The 19,368-nt window shown below is 37.3% G+C and overlaps 1 protein-coding gene across 1 annotated transcript in view; it reads left to right on the top strand.

Moving 5' to 3' along the window:
• The window catches only part of MIPEP (mitochondrial intermediate peptidase), a 175,871-nt gene that overhangs the window by 44,051 nt on the left and 112,452 nt on the right, over positions 1–19,368 (top strand). The window contains exons 11-12 of the mRNA XM_028107728.2: positions 17,396–17,549; positions 19,204–19,281. Coding sequence (XP_027963529.1) covers positions 17,396–17,549; positions 19,204–19,281 — 232 coding nt within the window. The remainder of the gene's footprint in view (positions 1–17,395; positions 17,550–19,203; positions 19,282–19,368) is intronic.

The raw sequence follows: 19,368 nt of genomic DNA, 5'->3' as shown, positions 1-19,368 counted from the left end.
TTGGACTCTTACAGACCTGCCTGGGCCTCAGTTTCCTCAAGTAAAATTAAGTGATAATTCGTGCTCTACTTGGCTCACAGAATTATGTTGGGACTATGGGAGACTCGTGATAATGAAAGTGCTCTGCAAATTGGAAAGCACTATGCAAATGTAAGATAATAATATCCAAATAATAATAATATCCAAACCATCACAGGGATTGCTTCATCTGTTATTCTAACTTTCTTAGATATCATCAATCTCTTCTATTAACCTCTTTCCTTGCGCCTGCCAAGGTGCTAAGATATATCCCATCATTTTTTAAAAATATTTATTTATTTATTTGAGAGAGCGAATCTTCAAGTAGACTCCGTGGCTGAGCATGGAGCCCAGCACAGGGCTCAATCTCATGACCTGAGATCATGACCTGAGCTGAAACCAAGAGTCAGATGCTTAACTGACTGAGCCACCTAGGAGCCCCTCCCACATCTTAAAATACAAATAATCACCTTACCCTGCAATTCTCTCCATTTCTGCTTCATATATTTTGATGGGCTGTCATTGTGTACATGTTTTTAATTGTTATATTTTCTCATTCTTTTGAACCTTTAATTAACATTTGTGTCCTCCTTTGTCTCTTCTATAATCACTCTTATACTCTTTTGGTTACTATTTGCATGGAATATCTTTTTATGTTCTTTCACTTTCAACCTGTCTGTGTTTTTGGATCTCAAGTGAATCTCTTGTAGACGGCATAGAGTTGGATCGTGTGTTTTACATGTCCATTTACATTGTAAGGTACTGATAAGAAAGGATTTACTTCTGTCATTGTGCTGTTTTTTTCTCTATGGCTTATAGATTTTTATTTCTTCATTTCCTGCATTCCTGTCTTTTTGTGTGTGTGTTCAGTTGATTTTTTTGTAATGAAATGTTTACATTCCTTTGTAGTTTTCTTTTGAGTATATTATATAGTTTTCTTTGTGGTTGCCATGGGGATTACATTTAACATCTTAAAATTATAACATTTTAATTTTATTTTATGGCAGCTTCACCTCAGTAACCTACAGAAAGTGCTCCTTTACTGCTCTGTACCCACCCCTTTCAGTTGTTAATGTCACAAGAATTACATTTTTACACATTGTGTGCCCTAAAACATAAACCAGTAATTCTTTCAACTGCATCGGTCTCCTTGATTATATAGAAAACAACATTTAGAGTTACCAACCAAAGTTACAGTAATACAAGATTTTACATTAATAATTGCTTTTTTCTTTAATTGGTCTCTTAAATCCTGTAGAAAACGGAAAATATAGTTATAAACTATTGTTACAATAATAGCTTTTGTAATTGCTCATGTATTTACTTTAATTGACATCTTTATTTCTCCATATGATTTCAGTTACTGTCTAGAGTCCTTAAATTTCCCTTGATCATTTTTTGCAGGACAGGTCTAGTGGTCATGAACTCCCTCAGCTTTTGTTTATCTGGGAATGTCTTGATTTCTCCTTCACTTTTTTTTTTTTTAAAGATTTTATTTATTTATTTGAGACAGAGAGAGCACATGAGAGGGGGGAGGGTCAGAGGGAGAAGCAGACTCCCCACTGAGCGGGGAGCCCGATGTGGGACTCGATCCTGGGACTCCATCCCGGGACTCCAGGATCATGACCTGAGCCGAAGGCAGTTGCTTAACCAACTGAGCCACCCAGGCGCCCTCTCCTTCACTTTTAAAGGACAGTTTTCCCAGATATAGGATTCTTGATTTTTTTTTTTTTTTTTTTGTAGCACTTTGAATGTATTAGTCCACTGTCTTCTGGGCTCCAAAGTTTGTGATGAGAAATATGCAGAAAATCTTATTGAGTATACTTTGTATGTGATGATTTGCTTCTGTTGCTGCTTTTAAGATGCATCCTTCATCTTTGGCTTTTGAAAGTTTTATTACATTATGTCTTGGTTTGGGTGTCTTTGAATTCATTTTTCTTGGAGTTCGTTGAGCTTCTTGAATGTTTATATTCATGTCTTCCTTAAAATTTGGAAAGTTTTCAGCTGTTATTTCTTCACATATTCTCTCTGCCCCCTTTTCTCTATCGTCTCCTACTGGGACACCCATGATATGTATGTTGGTCCTTCTTATGGTTTTCCATTGGTCTCTAGGCTCTCTTCACTTTTCTTCAATCTTTCTTCTTTCTGTTCATCAGCTTTTCATTTTCCTGTCTTACTGTCACTGCTTCTTTCTTCTGCCTGCTCACATCTGCCTTTGAATCCCTTCAGTGAATTTTTCATTTCAGGTATTGTGCCTTTCAGCTTCAGAATTTCTTTTTGGTTTCTTTTTAGGTTTTTTTTCTGTCCCTTTATTGACATTTTTATTTTGTTCACACATTGTTTTCTTGAACTTCTCCACCTCTTCCTTTAGTTTTTGGGCATCCTTAAGGTAGTTGTTTTAAAGTGTTTGTCTAATATATCTGCCATTCAGTCTTTTTCAGGGACAGAGCTGTTGAATTATTTCTTTCCTTTGAGTGGGTCATACTTTCCTGTTTCTTTGTATGTCTTGTGATGTTTTTGTCGAACACTCCCCCAGCATTTGCTTGGTTTTATGTTATTGTTTTAGTTTATTGTTTTTGTGGTTTTGATTGTTGTAAGCTGTCTCTGTGCTTGGGATCAGCCTGAGATGTAAACTTAATGTCTTCTCAGCTCTTTTTGAGCCTTTCTCTGGACGTGTGCACTTTCTCATTTTCCTCACAGATGGAGTTGTTTTTGAATGTTTCACTCTTTGATGTCTGGTTCCAAAAAGGGGAAAAGAGGAAAATGAAGAAGGGAAAAAAGCATGAGTCCTTTACATCTGGGAGTCACTTGAGCTAGAGGGGGAGGCTTGCAAAATGGGGGAAGGTATAGCAATGGCTGCCTGCCTCTCGGACCTCTAAAAGCAGAAGTAGCAATCAGCTGTCACAGATCCCCCAAATTTGGGGGACAAAGTCCTTTTTGCCCACCCTAATCCTACCCACTGTGTGTAAGCTGCTTCAGGAATGGGTGCACAGCTGCCTGCCATGTAGCTGTGGATGGGATAGGTAGGCGCTGCTGTCCTAGGAGCTAAAATTGACCACAGTTTATACTCCAGGCCTTCCCCTGTAAGCTGAATGCCTTCAACAGACTCCAGAGTTCCAGATTCTACCAGTGCAGTTGTCTAAGATGCTTCCTTTTTGGCATCTTCCCAGAATCCTCTATTTTTTGGTTTTGTTTTTCTATTTCTTTTTATTATCTGGCAATCAGAAAGTGAATTATGTTTTTAAATCAACTTTTCTAGCTTTGAGTGCTGTGTGGTTAATTTTTATTTCTATTCATGTTCTGTCTATGGTTTAAACCTGACCTTTTGATTTTTTTCTTTAAGGTCAGTCCAGCTTGATTCAGTATCAAAACAGATAAGTAAGATATTATTTTTCACAAAACTAAGTTCTGTTTTCATATTTTTTTAATTCAGCCAGACAAGTATATTTTGAGTGTCGATGAGACAAGTGCTAACCCTCAAAAAAAAAGGTATCCTCCAGTTACCCATGGTCTTTATGATGCTCAATCTAATGTGAAAATTTGTGCTGTGTAGCCTAAAAAAGGATCTTTTTAAAGACCATTAAATTCAAATGGTGACTACTATATTAGGACCATTTCAGTTATCACTGAAGGAAACCCAGTTTAAACTAACTTATGCAGAAGAGAGAATTGGTTGACTCATGTAACAGAAATCTAGGGGTAAAGTTTAGAAACTTTTGCAACCAAGGGTATAGGAGTACTTAGATTGGCCAGGCCAACGTCCTGTGCATGTGGCTACAACTGTAGGGTCTATAAGTGGTCACTGCTGCTGCAGCACCTGGAAGTGTTTCCCGCACAGAAGAGGGGTTCTGTAATCAGGAGAACAATGTGCAAATAGGTGTCATCGAGCTCCTCCTCCTTTGCCTCTTTTCTCCCTCCTTCTCATCAGCTTAACTAGTACTCATTGAGAACTTGCTCTGTGCACTTTTCTAAGAATTCTATATGTATTACGTCATCTGAAACCTTGAAACAACCACATGAAGTAGGTATGGTTATATCCCAGTTTTCACAGATGACCAAACTGAAACATGGTAAAGGAAATAATTTGCTTAGGATCATGCAGCAAGTGGCGTAGAGTCATGTTTCAGACTCAGGCCTACTAGTTCCAACCTGGTGCTCTTAATCAGTACTCTTTCATCTTTCTAGATACAGAAACTCTTTTCCCCATTCCATGAATTTTAAAAATACTCTTTATCACACATAGTAATATTAGCCCACATTCTAGAAAAAGGCACATATGTTCTATCCAAAGTCCCATCCAGGGGGGGCTCATACAGGCAAACTGGGCAGAGCAGGAAGCTGCTTCTCTGGGAGTGTATGGTGGTGCTGCTGCCCTCTCCCCTTTGCTTTGGCGTCTAGTGATCTTCTGGTTTGCCCGTGCTGCCTAGAAGCACTTTCTGGAGCCCGGTTCCTCCAGTTGATCTCTTTTCCCAGACCCAGCCAGTTCCTCTGGACTCCTAGGGTCACTTCTTTTCCTTGGATGATCTTACTTCTATGTTCTGGTTTCCCATGGACCTGCCTGGGATGGCTGTGGGGTGACTCCACTGGACAGGTTTAGTAGTAACCTTGACATTCCTGATTACTTCCCTTTTTCACCTCCTAAGAATGTGTATGCTTATTCGCTTTTGAATATTCACTGTCCTAAAATTCAAATACAAAGAGAGTTCTGACCAAATTTGAATAACAGGAACCAAATTTACCTCCTGCATGCACAACTAAAATCACTCTCATCCAACATATGAGACAGTGGTGTTCAGATGTTGTAAAGCTGTCAGTGTAAGCCCATGATCCCTGCAAGAGGGAAAACAAACGAGTGACCTTCCAATGGCCCCAGCTCACTTCTTGGAGGAACTTCCCAATTATAGCCAAGCAGTGGGGCCTGCGAGTGGACCACGGTGGTCTCCCTGGGCAGAGCCATTAGACTGGGGAGCCAGGGGGCCAAGGACCTGCAGTCCAGAGAGGGGAGTGCTGCACCGACAGCAAGGGAAGAACCCTCTGAAAGGAGCCAGGGAACCATCACTGCAGCTAACACAAGGCCATGGGTTGTTCATGTTCCCATCGGCCAAAGAAAAACAACTTGATAATTTGTGGAATAGTCAGTAGAATCCTCAGAAAGGTACCACTTCATTAGTGGAACAAAATTAAGCCTAGACTTATCGTAGCTCTGGTCCCTTTAAAAAATCAGGCCTCTCTCAAGTATGGTTTCTTAACAGTGGCACTGGTTTTGTTTTGTTTTGTTTTAAACATCTTTTTTTTTTAAAAGATTTTATTTATTTATTTGAGAGAGAGAGTACATGAGAGGGGGGAAGGTCAGAGGGAGAAGCAGACTCCCTGCTGAGCAGGGAGCCTGATGCGGGATTCAATCCTGGGACTCCAGGATCATGACCTGAGCCGAAGGCAGTCGCTCAACCAACTGAGCCACCCAGGCGCCCTGTTTTCTTTTTTTTAATTAATAAACTTTTCAGGGAAGTTTTAGGTTTATAGAAAAATTGCGTGCAAAGTATAGAGAGTTCCTATAAATCCCCTTTATCCTCTCACAGTTTTCTCTGTTATTAACATCTTTTATTAGTGTGGTACATTTGCTATAATCAGTAAGATAATATTTTAACTCAAGTCCATAGTTTGCATTAGGGCTTCCTCTCTGTTGTTCCGTCTATGAGTTTTGACAAATGTGTAATGGCAGGGATCTACCATGACAGTGTCATATAGCATCATTTCACTGCTGTAAAAAATCCCCTGTGTTCCACCTACTCATCCCTACTGCCTCCTCCCGCCCCCAGTCCTTGGCAACCACTGATCCTTTACTGTCTGCCTTTTCCATAATGTCATGTAGTAGGAATCATATGGTCTGTAGCCTTTTCAGATTGGCTTCTTTCACTTAGCAAAATGCATTTAGGGTTTCTCTATGTCTTCTCATATTTTGGTTGCTCATTTCTTTTAAGTGCTGTTATTCCATTTTGTAGAATTTAAAAATTTATTTTTTTATTCATTCACTTATTCATTGTTTATTTATCCACTCACCTATTGAAGGACCTTTTGGTTGCTCCCAGGTTTTGGCAATTATGAATAAAGCTGTTGGGAATATTTATGTGCAGGTTTTTGTATGGACATGTTTTCAGCACATTTGAGTAAATACCAACGAGTGTGATTGCTGGATCATATGATAGAAATATGTTTAGTTTTGTTAGAAACTGCCAAACTATCTTTTAAAGTGGCTGTGTCATTTTGCATTCCCACCAGCAATGAATGCGCATTTCTGTCGCTCTACATCCTTGCCAGCATTTGGTGTTGTCAGCGTTTTGGATTTCGGCAATTTTGCTAGGTGTGTTGTGGCATCTCATTGTTGTTTTAATTTGCATTTCCCTGCTGACATGGATGTGTGGATCATCTTTTCATATTCTTATTTGCCATCTGTAAGACTTCTTTGGTGAGGTGTTTAGGCAGACCTTTACTTTTTATCAAGTTGTTTCTTGTCTTGCTATTGAGTTTTAAGAGTGTTCTGTATGTTTCAGATACCAGTTTTTATCAGATATGTGTTTTGCAAAAATTTTCTTCTAGTCTACAGCTTGTCTTTTCATCCTCTTAACAGTGTCTTTTGCAGAGCAGAAGTTTTTAATTTTAATGGAGTCCAGTTGATCAATTTCTTCGTTCATGGATTGTGCTTTTGGTGCTATCTCTACAAAGACATTGTCAAACCCAAGGTCACTTAGATTTTTCTCCTGTATTATCTTCCAGGTGTTTTATAGTTTTGTGTTTTACGTTTAGGTCTGTGATGCATTTTGTGTCAATCTTTTCTGAAAGGCATAAGGACTGTGTCTAGATTTACTTTTTGCATGTAGATGTCCAGTTGTTCCAGCACCATTTGTTGAAGACTACCCTTTCTCCATTTTACTGTCTTTGTTCCTTTGTCAAAGATTAGGTGACTGTATGTGTTTGGGTCTATTTCTGTTCCATTGATCTATTTGTATATTCTTTTGTTAATTCCACACTGTTTGGATAACTAGAGCCTTATAATAAGCCTTGAAGTTGGTTAGTGTCAGTCCGATTTTTTCTTCCTCTTCAATATTGTGTTTGCTCTTCTGGGTCTTTTGTCTCTCATATAAACTTTAGGATCAGTTTGTCGAAATCCACAAAATACTTTGCTGGGATTTTGACTGCAATTGCAATGAATCTATAGATCACACTGGGAAAAGTGGACATCTTAGCAACAGTGAGTTTTCCTATTCATGGTCTTGGAATAGCTCTTCACTTATTTAGATCTTTGCTTTCTTTCATCAGAGTTCTGTAGTTTTCCTCATATAGATCTTGTTCATTTTTAAAATTTTATTTTTTATTCAAGTATGATTAACATACAGTGTTATATTAGTTTCAGGTGTACAATATAATGATTCAGCAGTTCTGTACATTTCTCAGTGCCTCATCATGATAAGTGTATTCTTAATCCTCTTTATCTATTACACCCATTTCATTCTCTGCATTTAAAAGTTATTTTTTCAACAATAGCCAAACTATGCAAAGAGCCCAAATGTCCATCAACTGATGAATGGATAAAGAAGATGTGGTATATATACACAATGGAATGTTACTCAGCCATCAAAAGAATGAAATCTTGCCAATTGCAACGATGTAGATGGAACTAGAGGGTATTATGCTAAGTGAAATAAGTTAGACTGAGAAAGACAAATACCATATGATCTCACTCTTATGTGCAATTCAAGAAACAGATGAATATATGGGAGGGGGAAAAAGAGAGAGGGAAACAAATCATTAGAAACTCTTAAAGATAGAGAACAGACTGAAGGTTGATAGAGGGAGGTGGGTGGGGGATGGGCTAGGTGGGTGATGGGTATTAAGAAGGGCACTTGATATGATGAGCACTGAATGTTGTAAGTAAGTGATGAGTCATTGAATTCTACTTCTGAAACCAATATTGTACTGTGTGTTGAATAAAATTTAAATAAAAATTTGAAGAAAAAATAAGTCTTTTTTTGTCTGCCTCTTTTTTGTTTGTATGTTTTGTTTTTTAAATTCCATATATGAGTGAAATCATGTAGTATTTGTCTTTTTCTGACTTGTTTCACTTAGCATTATATAAACCCTTTAGGTCCATCCATATTGTTGCAAATGGCAAGATTTTATGCTTTTTTATGGCTGAGTAGTATTCCATTACACACACACACACACACACACACACACACACACACACATACTACATATATATATATATATGTATATACACACACACATATATACATACATATATATTTATCTGTGGATGGATGGATACTTGGGTTGCTTCCGTATCTTGGCTAAGGTAAACAGTGATGCAATAAACATGGAGCATATATATTTTTGAATTAGTGTTTTCATTTTCTTTGGGTAAATACCCGGTAGTGGCATTACTGGATCAAATGGTAATTCTATTTTTAATTTTTTGAAGAACCTCCATACTGTTTTCCACAATGGCTGCACCAATTTACATTTCCACCACCAGTACACAAGGGTTCCTTTTCCTCTACATCCTCATCAACACTTGTTATTTCTTGTGTTTTTTATTTTAGTCATTCTCATTGGTGTAACGGGATGTCTCATTGTCCTTTTGATCTGCATTTCCCTGATGATGAGTGATATTAAGTATCTTTTTATGTATCTCTTGGTCAATTGTATGTTTTGTTTGGAAAATGTCTATTGAGGTCCTCTGCTCACTTTTTAATTGGATTATTTGGGGGGTTTTTTTTGGTGTTGTATAAATTCTTTATATATTTTGGGTATTAATTTCCTTATCAGATATATCATTTGTGAATGTCTTCTCAATACAGTAGGTTGCATTTTTGTTTTATTGGTGGTTTCCTTTGCTGTGCAAAATCTTTTTATTTTGGTGTAGTCCCAATAGTTTAATTTTGTTTTTGTTTCCCTTGCCAGAGGAAACATATCTAGAAAAGTGTTTCTACAGCCAGTGTCAAGGAAATCACCGCCTGTGTTTTCTTCTAGGAATTTTATGCCTATGTTTCACATTTAGGTCTTTAATCCATTTTGAGTTTATTTTTGGGTAAGAAAGTGGTTCAGTTTCATTCTTTTGCTTTCCAATTTCTCTGTAGCTTTCCAATTTTTCAGCACTATTTGTTGAAGAGACTATTTTTTCCCCATTGTATATTCTTGCCTCCTTTGTCATAGATTGACCATAAAAATTGGGGTTTATTTCTGGACTATTCTGGTGATCTATTTGTCTATTTTCATGCCAGTACCATACTTTTTTGATTACTTTAGCTTTGTAGTATATCTTGAAATCTGGATACTTCCAGCTTTGTTTTTCTTTCTCAAGATTGCTTTGGCTATTTTGGATCTTTTGTGGTTACATACAAATTTTAGGATTATTTTTTCTAGCTTTGTGAAAAATGCTGTTGGTATTTTGATAGGGATTACATTAAATCTGTAGATTGTTTTGGGTAGTATGGACATTTTAACTGTATTTGTTCTCTCAATCCATGAGCATGGAATACCTTTCCATTTGTTTGTGTCATCTTCAATTTCTTTCATCAATGTTTTATAGTTTTTGTAGTACAGATCTTTCACCTTCTTAGTTAAGTTTATTCCTAGGTACCTTGTTTTTGGTACAATTGTAAATGGAATTATTTTATTACTTTCTCTTTCTGCTACTTTATTATTAGTGTATAGAAATGCAACAGATTTATGTATATTAGTTTTGTATCCTGCGACTTTACTGAATTCATTTATCAATTCTAGCAGTCTTTTTGGTGGAGTCTTTAGGGTTTTCTATATATAGTATCATCTGCAAATAGTGAAAGTTTTACTTCTTCCTTACCAATTTGGATGCTTTTCATTTCTTATTCTTATCTGATTGCTATGGCTAGGACTTCAGTACAATGTTGAATAGTAATGAGAATGGGCACCTTTGTCTTATTCCTAATCTTAGAGGAAAAGCTCTCAGTCTTTCACCCTTGAGGATAATGTTAGCTGTGGGTTTTTCATATATACCCTTTATTATGTTGAGGTATGCTTTCTCTAAGTCTTACTTTGTTGAGAGTTTTTACATTATGAATGGATGTTCTAATTGTCAAACATGTTTTTAAAAGATTTATACCTAAATATTTCAGGTTAGTTTTTTTTTTTACTGGTGTTAATATAAATGATATTGTATTTATAATTCCAAATGTCAGTGTTTATTGTTGGTATATAAGAAAGGAATTGATTTTTGTATATTAAATTTGTATCTTGCAACTGTGTTATAATTGCTTATTAGTTCCAGGAGTTTGTTAGTTCTTTGGGAAGTTTTACCTAGATAATGATGTCATTTGTGAACAAAAGCAGTTTTCTTTCTTTCTTTATCTCTAAAACTTTTATTTCCTTTTCTTGTCTTATTGCATTAGCTAGATCCTCCAGCATGCTATTGAATAGGAGTAGTAAGAAGAGACATCCTTGCCTTGTCCCTGATCTTCTCAGGAAAGCATCTAGTTTTCTCACCACTAAGTATGTGTAGTGCAAGTTTTCCTTAGGTGTTCTTATCAAGTGAGGAAGTTCCCCTCTATTCCTTGTTTGCTGAGAATTTTTATCTGAATGTGTGTTGGATTTTTTCAGATGTTTTTTCTGAATCTATTAATATGATCATACGATTTTTCCTTTTTAGTCTGTCAGTGTGGTAGAAATACATTAATTGATTTTCAAAAATTGAACCTGCTTTGCATATATGGAATAAATTTCAGTTGGTCATGGTGTATAATTGCTTATAATTATAATTGTGTATAAAACAATTTGATTTGCTGATATTTTCTTGAAAAAATATTTTTGCATCTATGTTCATGAGAGATATTTGTCTGTAGTTTTCCTCTCTTGCTGTGTATTTGGTTTTTGGTAATGCTGGCCTCATAGAATGAATTAGGAAGCTTTTGCTTCTATTTTCTGGAAAAGATTGTAAAGAATTGGTATAATTTGTTCCTTAAGTTGGGTAGAATTCACCAGTGAATCCATCTGGGCCTGGTGTTTTCTGTTTTGGAAGGTTATTAATTATTGATTCAACTTCTTCAGTAGATATAGGCCAACTTAGATTATCTATTTCTTCTTGCATGAGTTTTTGTAGATTGTGTCTTTCCAGGAATTGACCCACATTTCATATAGGTTATCAAATTTGTGAGCATCAAGTTGTCATAGTATTCCTTTATCTTTCTTTGATGCCCATTTTATCAATAATGGTATATCCTCTCTCTTATTTCTGATATTAGTAATTTGTCTTCTCTCTCTCTCTTCCTCTTAGTTAACCTGGATAGAGGTTTAAAATTATACTGATATTCTCAAGGAATTGGCTTTTGGTTTTATTATTTTTTTTCTATTCAATTTTATTGGCTGCTGCTCTAATTTAAAAAAAATGTTTTTCTTCTCATTACTTTGGATTTAATTTGTTCTTCTTTGTCAGGTTTCCTAAGGTATAAGCTTAAATTATTGACTTTAGTTCTTTCTTCTTTTCTAATATATGCATTAATTGCTTTGAATATTCTTGTAAGCATTGCTTTCATTGCATCCCACAGATTTATATAAGTTGTATTTTCATTTTTATTTTGACCAAAATATTTAAAAATTTTCCTTGAGTTTTCTTTTACCCATGTGTTAATGAGGAATGTATTGTTTAATCTCTAAATATTTTGGGATTTTCCAACTATCTTTCTGTTATTGATTTCTAGATTAATCCAATTGTGGTCTGAGAGCATTCATTGTATGATGTCTGTTCTTTTAAATTGTTAAGATGTATTTTATTTCCCACAATGTGGTCTCTCTTGAGTAAGATTCCTTGTGATGTTCAGAAGAATGTGTATGCCACTGTTGTTGGATAAACATTGCCTAGATGTCTGTTATATTCAGTTAATTGATGGTGCTGTTCAGTTCAACATGTCCTTACTGATTTTCTGCCTCTTGGATCTACATTTCTGACAGGTGGGTGGTGAAGTCTCCAACTATAATACTGGATTCATCTGTTTCTCCTTGTATTTCTGTCAGTTTTTGCCTCATGTATTTGATGTCCTGTTAAAATCATTAAGGGTTTTATGGACAGTAAGGATTGTTATGTCTTCTTGGAGAATTGACCCCTTTATCACTATGTAATGCCCATCTTCATCCCTGATTACTTTCTTTTCTCTGAAGTCTGCTCTGATTGAAATTAATGTAGCTACTCCAACTTTCTGTTGCTTAGTGTTGGCATGATATATCCTTCTCCATCCCTTTACTTTTAATCTGTCTGTATTTTTACAATTAAAATTAGTTTCTCCTAGACAACACATAATTGGGTCTTGTTTTTCTCAACTTTGCTGACATTCTCTGGTATTTTAATTGTTATATCTAGACCAGTGATGTTTAAAGTGATTAGTTATATAATTAGGTTAATATCTGCCATATCACCATGTATAAATAATACATATTTCTCTTCTTTGCTCTTCCTCCCGTTTCTTTAATTGTCTTTTACCTTTCTTTTTCTGCCTTATGGTTTTGAGTGTTTTATATGATTTCAGTTTTTCCTCCTCCCTTTTTTCCAATTTTTAAGTATTTACCCTGACATTTATACTCTAAGTCCACCTCAAATAATACTGCATTGCTTCATGGTTTGTGCATGTGCTTCTTTTCAGTCCCTCATAACATTGCTGTCCTGCATTTCACTTATCTATAAGCTATAATCGCCTCACATTGTCACTGTTATTATTCTGAAGAAGCTGTTATGCATTACATCTTTTAAAAATACGAAATAAAAAGATTTGCTTTTATATCTTCCATTTATTCCTTCTCTAGCACTCTTGCTTTCTTTACATAGATCCAGGTTTCTGACATCCATCATTTTCCTTCTTCTTGAAGAACTGTTTTTAGCATTTCTTTTTTTTAAAGATTTTATTTATTTATTTGACAGAGAGAGAGAGAGAGAGAGAGAGTGAGAGAGGGAACACAAGCAGGGGGAATGGGAGAGAGAGAAGCAGGCTTCCCGCTGAGCAGGGTGCCCAATGTGGGGCTTATTCCCAGGACCCTGGAAAGGCAGACGCTTAATGATGGAGCCACCCAGGCACCCCTGTTTTTAGCATTTCTTGCAGGTCAGGTCTACCAGTGAGAAATTCCCTCAATTTTTGTCCAAGAAAGTCTATTTCTCCACCATTGAAGGGTAATTTTGCTGGAAACAGAATTCTAGGTTTGTGGGTTTTTTATTTCAGTGCTTTAAGTATTTCCCACCACACTCTTCTCTATTGCATAGTTTCTGAAGAGAATGCAGATATGATTCTTATTCTTGCTCCTCTGCAGGTAAGGTGATTTTTTCCCCCTCCATCTTCTTTGGAGATTTTTTTTCCTTGTCTTTGATTTTCTGCAGCTGAAATATGATACTCCCAAGTGTGTTTTCTGCCCTGCTTGGTGTTTGTCCTTCATTTGGAAAGTTCTCAGCCATTATTACTTCAAATATTTCTTCTGTTCCTTTCTCTCTCTATTCTCCGTAATTCCCATTACATGTACATCTTTTGTAATTATCCCACAATTCTTTGGGTCTTCTCTTCTGTCTTTTTCATTCTTTTCTCTCTTTGCATCATCCTCTTGGAAGTTTTTATTGACATGTCTTCAAGCTCACTGATAGTTTCCTTGGTCATGTCCAATCTACTGATGAGCATTTCCTTTGATTCTTTTTTATAGTTTCCCTCTCTCTGTTTACATTACCCATGAATCTTGTGTATTTCTTTAGAACTGTTGGCATGTTAATCATAGTTGTTTCTGAATTCTCAGTCTGGTTATTCCAACATCTCTAACATACATGAATCTGGTTTTGATGCTTGTTCTGTTTCTTCAGACTGTGGTTCTTGTCTTTTATTGTAACTTGAAATTGGTGTGAAAGTTGGACATGAAGTACTCACTGGCTGGGAGTTAGTTAGGCTGTGTTTACTTTTGCAGTAGCTGTGGTGTTGGAGGCTAAACTTTTCTTATGTATGTATATATGTATGTCTCTGATGTTGTATTTGGGTTTCTCTGGAGACTTCTAGTTACATAAGATCTGAGAGGTGCAGTTTTTCAGTTGTTTTCTCCTGTTATTTTACAGAACCCCTGTTGGGGAGGGGAGGGTGGGAGGGATGCATTCTAAAGTCCTGTGATTAGGTCTCAGTCTATTACAGAGCCTGTGCCCCTCAGCTCTGACTTTTGCAAGTGCTTTTCAGTTCGCCTTCCCTGCTTTGATGAGACAGGGATTGGGTTAGATATTTCTTTTCTTCTAGGTATGTTAGGCTCTGGTAAGATAGTTTCTTTTGAGGGCAGCCTTGTTAAGAATAACAGAATGCTCTGGTGTATTTCAAAATGGCTGTTTTTTCCTTCCCCCTGCTGGAAGCATTGGGAGAATTTTTCTCCATCTTTACTGTGAGAACCTGGTAGAGCTACCGAAGGTAAAACTCATAAAAGTGTGGGGACCCCCTCCCCCCTTAAACTGGGCCTCCCTGGAGGTTTTAACTCTTAGATTTGGCCACACTGAGCCTCCAAATTGTCAATTGTAGTTTAAGTTTTCCTACCTTAGTGCTAGTCCATACTGGAGAGTTCTGTAAATTGTGATTCTCTGTATTTGCCTGCTTGTCTTTGTATTTGGGGGTGGGGGGTAGCAATCTGCTCTGTGATCTCAGTTCTCTGCTAGATATAAGAAGAGTTTTGAAGAGTTTTTAGTTTGTTGAGCATTTTACTTGTTGTTAGGATGAAATAATGCCTCCCAGGCTCCTTATATGCCAGAACAGACACCAGAAGCCTCCGTTATTTCCTGTTTTTACAACACATTTTCGCCCTCTTTTCCGTGATGTCCCTTTCTTTCGTGCCCTAACAGCTCTGACTTTTCTTCTCTGTCTTCCTTTTTATCTCTTCATCTGGAAGATCTGCTGCTGACCCTCTTCTCACACTGCATCACCCTTCCCCTGTCTCCTTCTACAGCTTTAACTAACACCTGAGCAATGAAGCCTCAGTCTTAACTGAGTGTCTGACATCTTATGGGCACTTCACAGTCAGTGTCTCCAGAAATGAATTTATTTTCTGTGACTCCTCTATCCTTCTCTCGCAACTGCACCCTACCTTCCTTTCTTCTCCCACAAACATACCCACCCTCCCTTCTTTCTTTTTCCCCACGTAGTGCTCTGATTAAATGACTCTGCCATCCCATCCATCTGGCTCAAGCCAGAAACCTGTGTGTTATTCTAGACCATTCTTTCTCACACAGTCCCGAAACATTTTCATCTCAAGGAAAAACAAATTCATATCTGCCTCCTCATCCTTGACCCACTGCCTTTGCTTATGTTCAGACCCCAGTTTACTGTCTGCTCTCCCTGCCTCTCCTGCATTTCTCCCGCCACACTGTCAACCTTGCAGTGTTCCAGAAAGCATCAGATTGCTTCTTTGTTGCCTACAAAAGCAGTCTCTCATATTTCCCAATCCGGAAACAATCCACTGAGAGTGTGAACATACTGCATTAGAAATTTTGTTTAGATTTATTTTTATTTCAACTTGTAAAAATGTATCCTTTATGTTTTGAAATGCAGTAGAACAATAACACATGAATATAATTTATAAGTATACATATATTAAGGTTGAATACTTAAAAATTCTTTTAATGATTGGGGTGCATAATCAACAAGTTGAGAGACCACATGTCTGTATTCTGAAATCCCAATCCTTCAGGTTTATGTCTGAGGCCCTCCGTTCTCTGGACCCTGCCCATGTGTGTCTAGACTCCCCTCCCTCTCTTTTCCTGTTGATCCCCTGCATCATGAACTGGCTCGTATTTAGCCACTGGTTTAGAAGTTTCCAGTCTGTTTCAGGACTTCACACTGTTGCTTCTCCCTGGAATTCCCTTATTACTTCTCCCTGCCCTCATTCCTCATCCCCACCCCACCCAGCCGCCTCCTGTTTCTGAATTCCTTTCTGTGATCCCTTCCTGTTTCTACCCTCTCTTCCACAAGTGAAGTCATCACACCCTTTTGCTGTCCCACTGTCTGTGTCCTTCATTCCATCCTCTGACCGTGTCTCCAGCAGCTACTCTGTTGCTGCCCCAGGCTAAGGAGACCAGAGTTGTCTGTCCACCTCTCTGCCTCCTTCACAGTGAGCTCTTTAGAGACAGACACTCCTCTCGTTCCTTACCTCCAGCAAGCAGCAGGTTTATTGACAGTCTGCACAAGCATATGAATCAATGAGCGAGGACACTGAAGGAGTGGTGTGTCTTTCACCAGTGAGATTCTGTCTTTATGAAAAATTGGTCAGGAACTAAGTTGTAAACTTGTGGATTTCTACAGTCAAAATCTCTTTTGTGGTATAATTTATACATGCTCACTAAATCCAGTCATCCATTTAGTAACAAGCATACGTTTGTCTATGTTCTGCAGGAAAGTTTATATGTATTTTGTTTTTATTTTAATTAATTTTTCTTGAAGTATAGTTGACACACAATGTTACGGTAGTTTCAGGTGTACAACATAGTGATTCGACAAGTTTATATGTAATGCTGTGCTCTTCACAAGTGTAGTGACCTTCTGTCACCATAAGTATATATTTTGTTAATTCCAGAGAGTAGAAATAGAATAAGCACCTACTGTTATTCTAGAGCCATTCTTTCTAGCAGTGGTCATAAAGTTTGGCCTGACCTAATGACTCAAAAGTGACCATTCACATCACATATTCTGGATGTGCTTTGGCTTATGTTGGAAGAGGACATAAAAAGTCATTTTTGAATGAAGAATAATTAACCTTGCCAGTATGTTATGCTTCATTTAAGGTATATAACTGTAAAACAGATGAATTAAGATCTGATGGTTTATGTTACAGAGACTTTTTCCATTAACAAATATTTTACTAGAGATAGGATTTAAATGCACTTAGTATGCCTCAGGACTTGAGTTTGTTTACTATTTATGTGATATAAGTCACAATTTTTTAGAATAGAACATATTCCATATTTCATTATAGCTCAAACTGGTCAGATTCTGTCTGTAGGTATACATAAAGGAATGTGTGTGTGGTATGGGTAATTGAGATACACGGATTTAATTAAGTCAGTGCACATAAATAACCTGAAAAGGATGAAGTTTAGGGAATGGTGTGTCTACCTTAATTACTCATTACTGATATTACTCTTACTACTAAGAAGTACTGCCTACTACTGTTACTACTAAGAATAATTAGACTGCCTTTCCTCTGAAAATCCCTCAAAAGATAGAGCTGTACCTTTTTGTTTTCAATCCTTTTTTTAGCTACCATGATCCTAAATTTTAAATGAAGAGTTAACTGAACTTACCTTAAGAAATTGAAGTAAACAAAAATGCTATTGAACCTCTTTTCTTTCTTTTAGGTATAATATTGAGCCCAGTTTATATTGCCCATTTTTCTCCCTTGGAGCGTGCATGGAAGGCCTAAATATTTTGTTTACCAAACTGTTAGGAATTACATTATATGCAGAGCAGCCTGCAAAAGGAGAGGTATGGTGTGAAGATGTTCGCAAACTGGTAAGCATTCAGTTAGTGTAGAGTTGCACTCCCTTATCTCTTGGTTTTGGTAATCGAGTTAATAGCAATTTTATCTTCAGGGCAGCTTTGCCCTGATGGAGCATGTCTCACCTTATTTCTGTTTCCTGAAAAGTCTGGGTCACTGCTTCTCATTTATAAAAAAAAAATTTTTCTTTAAAATCAGTTGTTCCCTCCAATTGATAGGAACATATAATAGCAGAGCGAATTCTCTGAAAGAAATTTTTTTAGGGACTTGACAGAAAGTTTAATCTTTGCTGACAAATTCTTGTTAAAGAGAAATTTGTCATTACTTTTCATATTCCTGCAGTGTGCAGTGTCCCTTTTGGTTAATTCCAGAATTCATTGCATCTGTCATGTTTCTTTTTTTTTTTTCAACCCCCTTCCCATCTTGTAGGAGCTTATATTTGCATAATATATTTATTTATATCCCGTGTTCTAATGTGACCTCAAGCCTGGCGTCCACCCCTTCTCCTATTAGGGCCCAGTTTTTTTGAGATATCAATATGTTTATTTTTTTCTTGATAAGATTATGAGGATTTATTGACTTATCTGTCTATCACAAAGGCTTTGTGTTGTTGTTATTCTGTTTTACTTTCTGCTATATGTGTACCACACTGTACTCTGTTCACTGTATTTCAAGGAAAGAAAGCTATCTGATTGTCTCCTGGCTGTGTTCCGTGAGAGTGGAATAGGCATGGTGATAGAACTGAAAGGTTAGAGTTCAGAGCACACTTTATCCCAGTACTGATTATCTGAGTATCTGTGCATTATGTACTTCACAAAGTGGTGGAGACTGATAGAGTGCAGAGATACAATGAAAGAAAAACTGGTAAGAATGAAAGGACAGCATGCAAGTAATGAAAAGCTTCCCCCATTGCGGAGTGTGAGCCCACCAGGTTTCCCCCGCTACGGGGTGTGGGCCCGCCTTGGGCAGCGCTCTTTGCCAGTTTTGTTCACTGCTGATATCTGAATGCCTTGATACATTCCGAGCACCTGCTTGGGGCTTAAGAGATACTTGTTGAACTAATGAATAGATGCCTGCATGAAGTTGTAATGCATGAAGCTGAGGTTCTCTCTGGCAGAATCCTCAAGTTGTGACAAGACAAAGGAGGCAAGCTGGAGGCCAGCTATTGAGCTCTTCATGAGCTGTGTGTCTTTTATAGGCCCAATTTGAGGGAGGAGCATAAATAATGATATTACTGATCTTCACCTGAAGCCAGAAGCAACCTTCTGTTGTATCTGAATTCAAGGGTTAGCATTTTGGGGCATATGTCTACATTGTAATAGTTAGATCTAGAATTGTCGAGCCAGCACTTGTTCCCAAGTGTATGGGGAGGTTTTTGAACAGTCTGAGGAGCTGGGTTTGGTCTCCGTGTCGTGGGGCACTGGCAGTTGGGACAAAGGGCTCAAACGAGGAGGGTTTCCTCTCCTGGACAGAATCCCCAAATCAAAATCTTCTGAGAGATGAGGGGAACAATAGAATCTATTTCTGGGTCATGTGGGGTGTAGAAAGTAATAAAATGTCTATAGTTATGGCTATGGATGTTTTATATTTAGATTCTTGTTAGGGATGTTTTTCCACTTTTAGAGTTTCTGATGGCTTCATTCACCACTAAATGTAATTTTTTTCCAGGCTGTGGTTCATGAATCTGAAGGATTATTGGGGTACATTTATTGTGATTTCTTCCAGCGAGCAGACAAACCACATCAGGTGATTCTTTATTGTGAAGAATAAGTGATACACTGTATGTGAATCTCAGCCTATTAGAGAAAGTCACTCCAAATTCCTCCCTTTGTG

This window comes from Eumetopias jubatus, unplaced genomic scaffold (genome assembly GCF_037043125.1).
Source record: "Eumetopias jubatus isolate StellerSeaLion01/CBP00866 unplaced genomic scaffold, mEumJub1_p1.0 scaffold_3, whole genome shotgun sequence".
Taxonomy (NCBI): Eukaryota; Metazoa; Chordata; class Mammalia; order Carnivora; family Otariidae; genus Eumetopias; species Eumetopias jubatus.
Note: the sequence above shows the minus strand (reverse complement) of the source record. Positions and strands in the feature narration are given on the sequence as shown.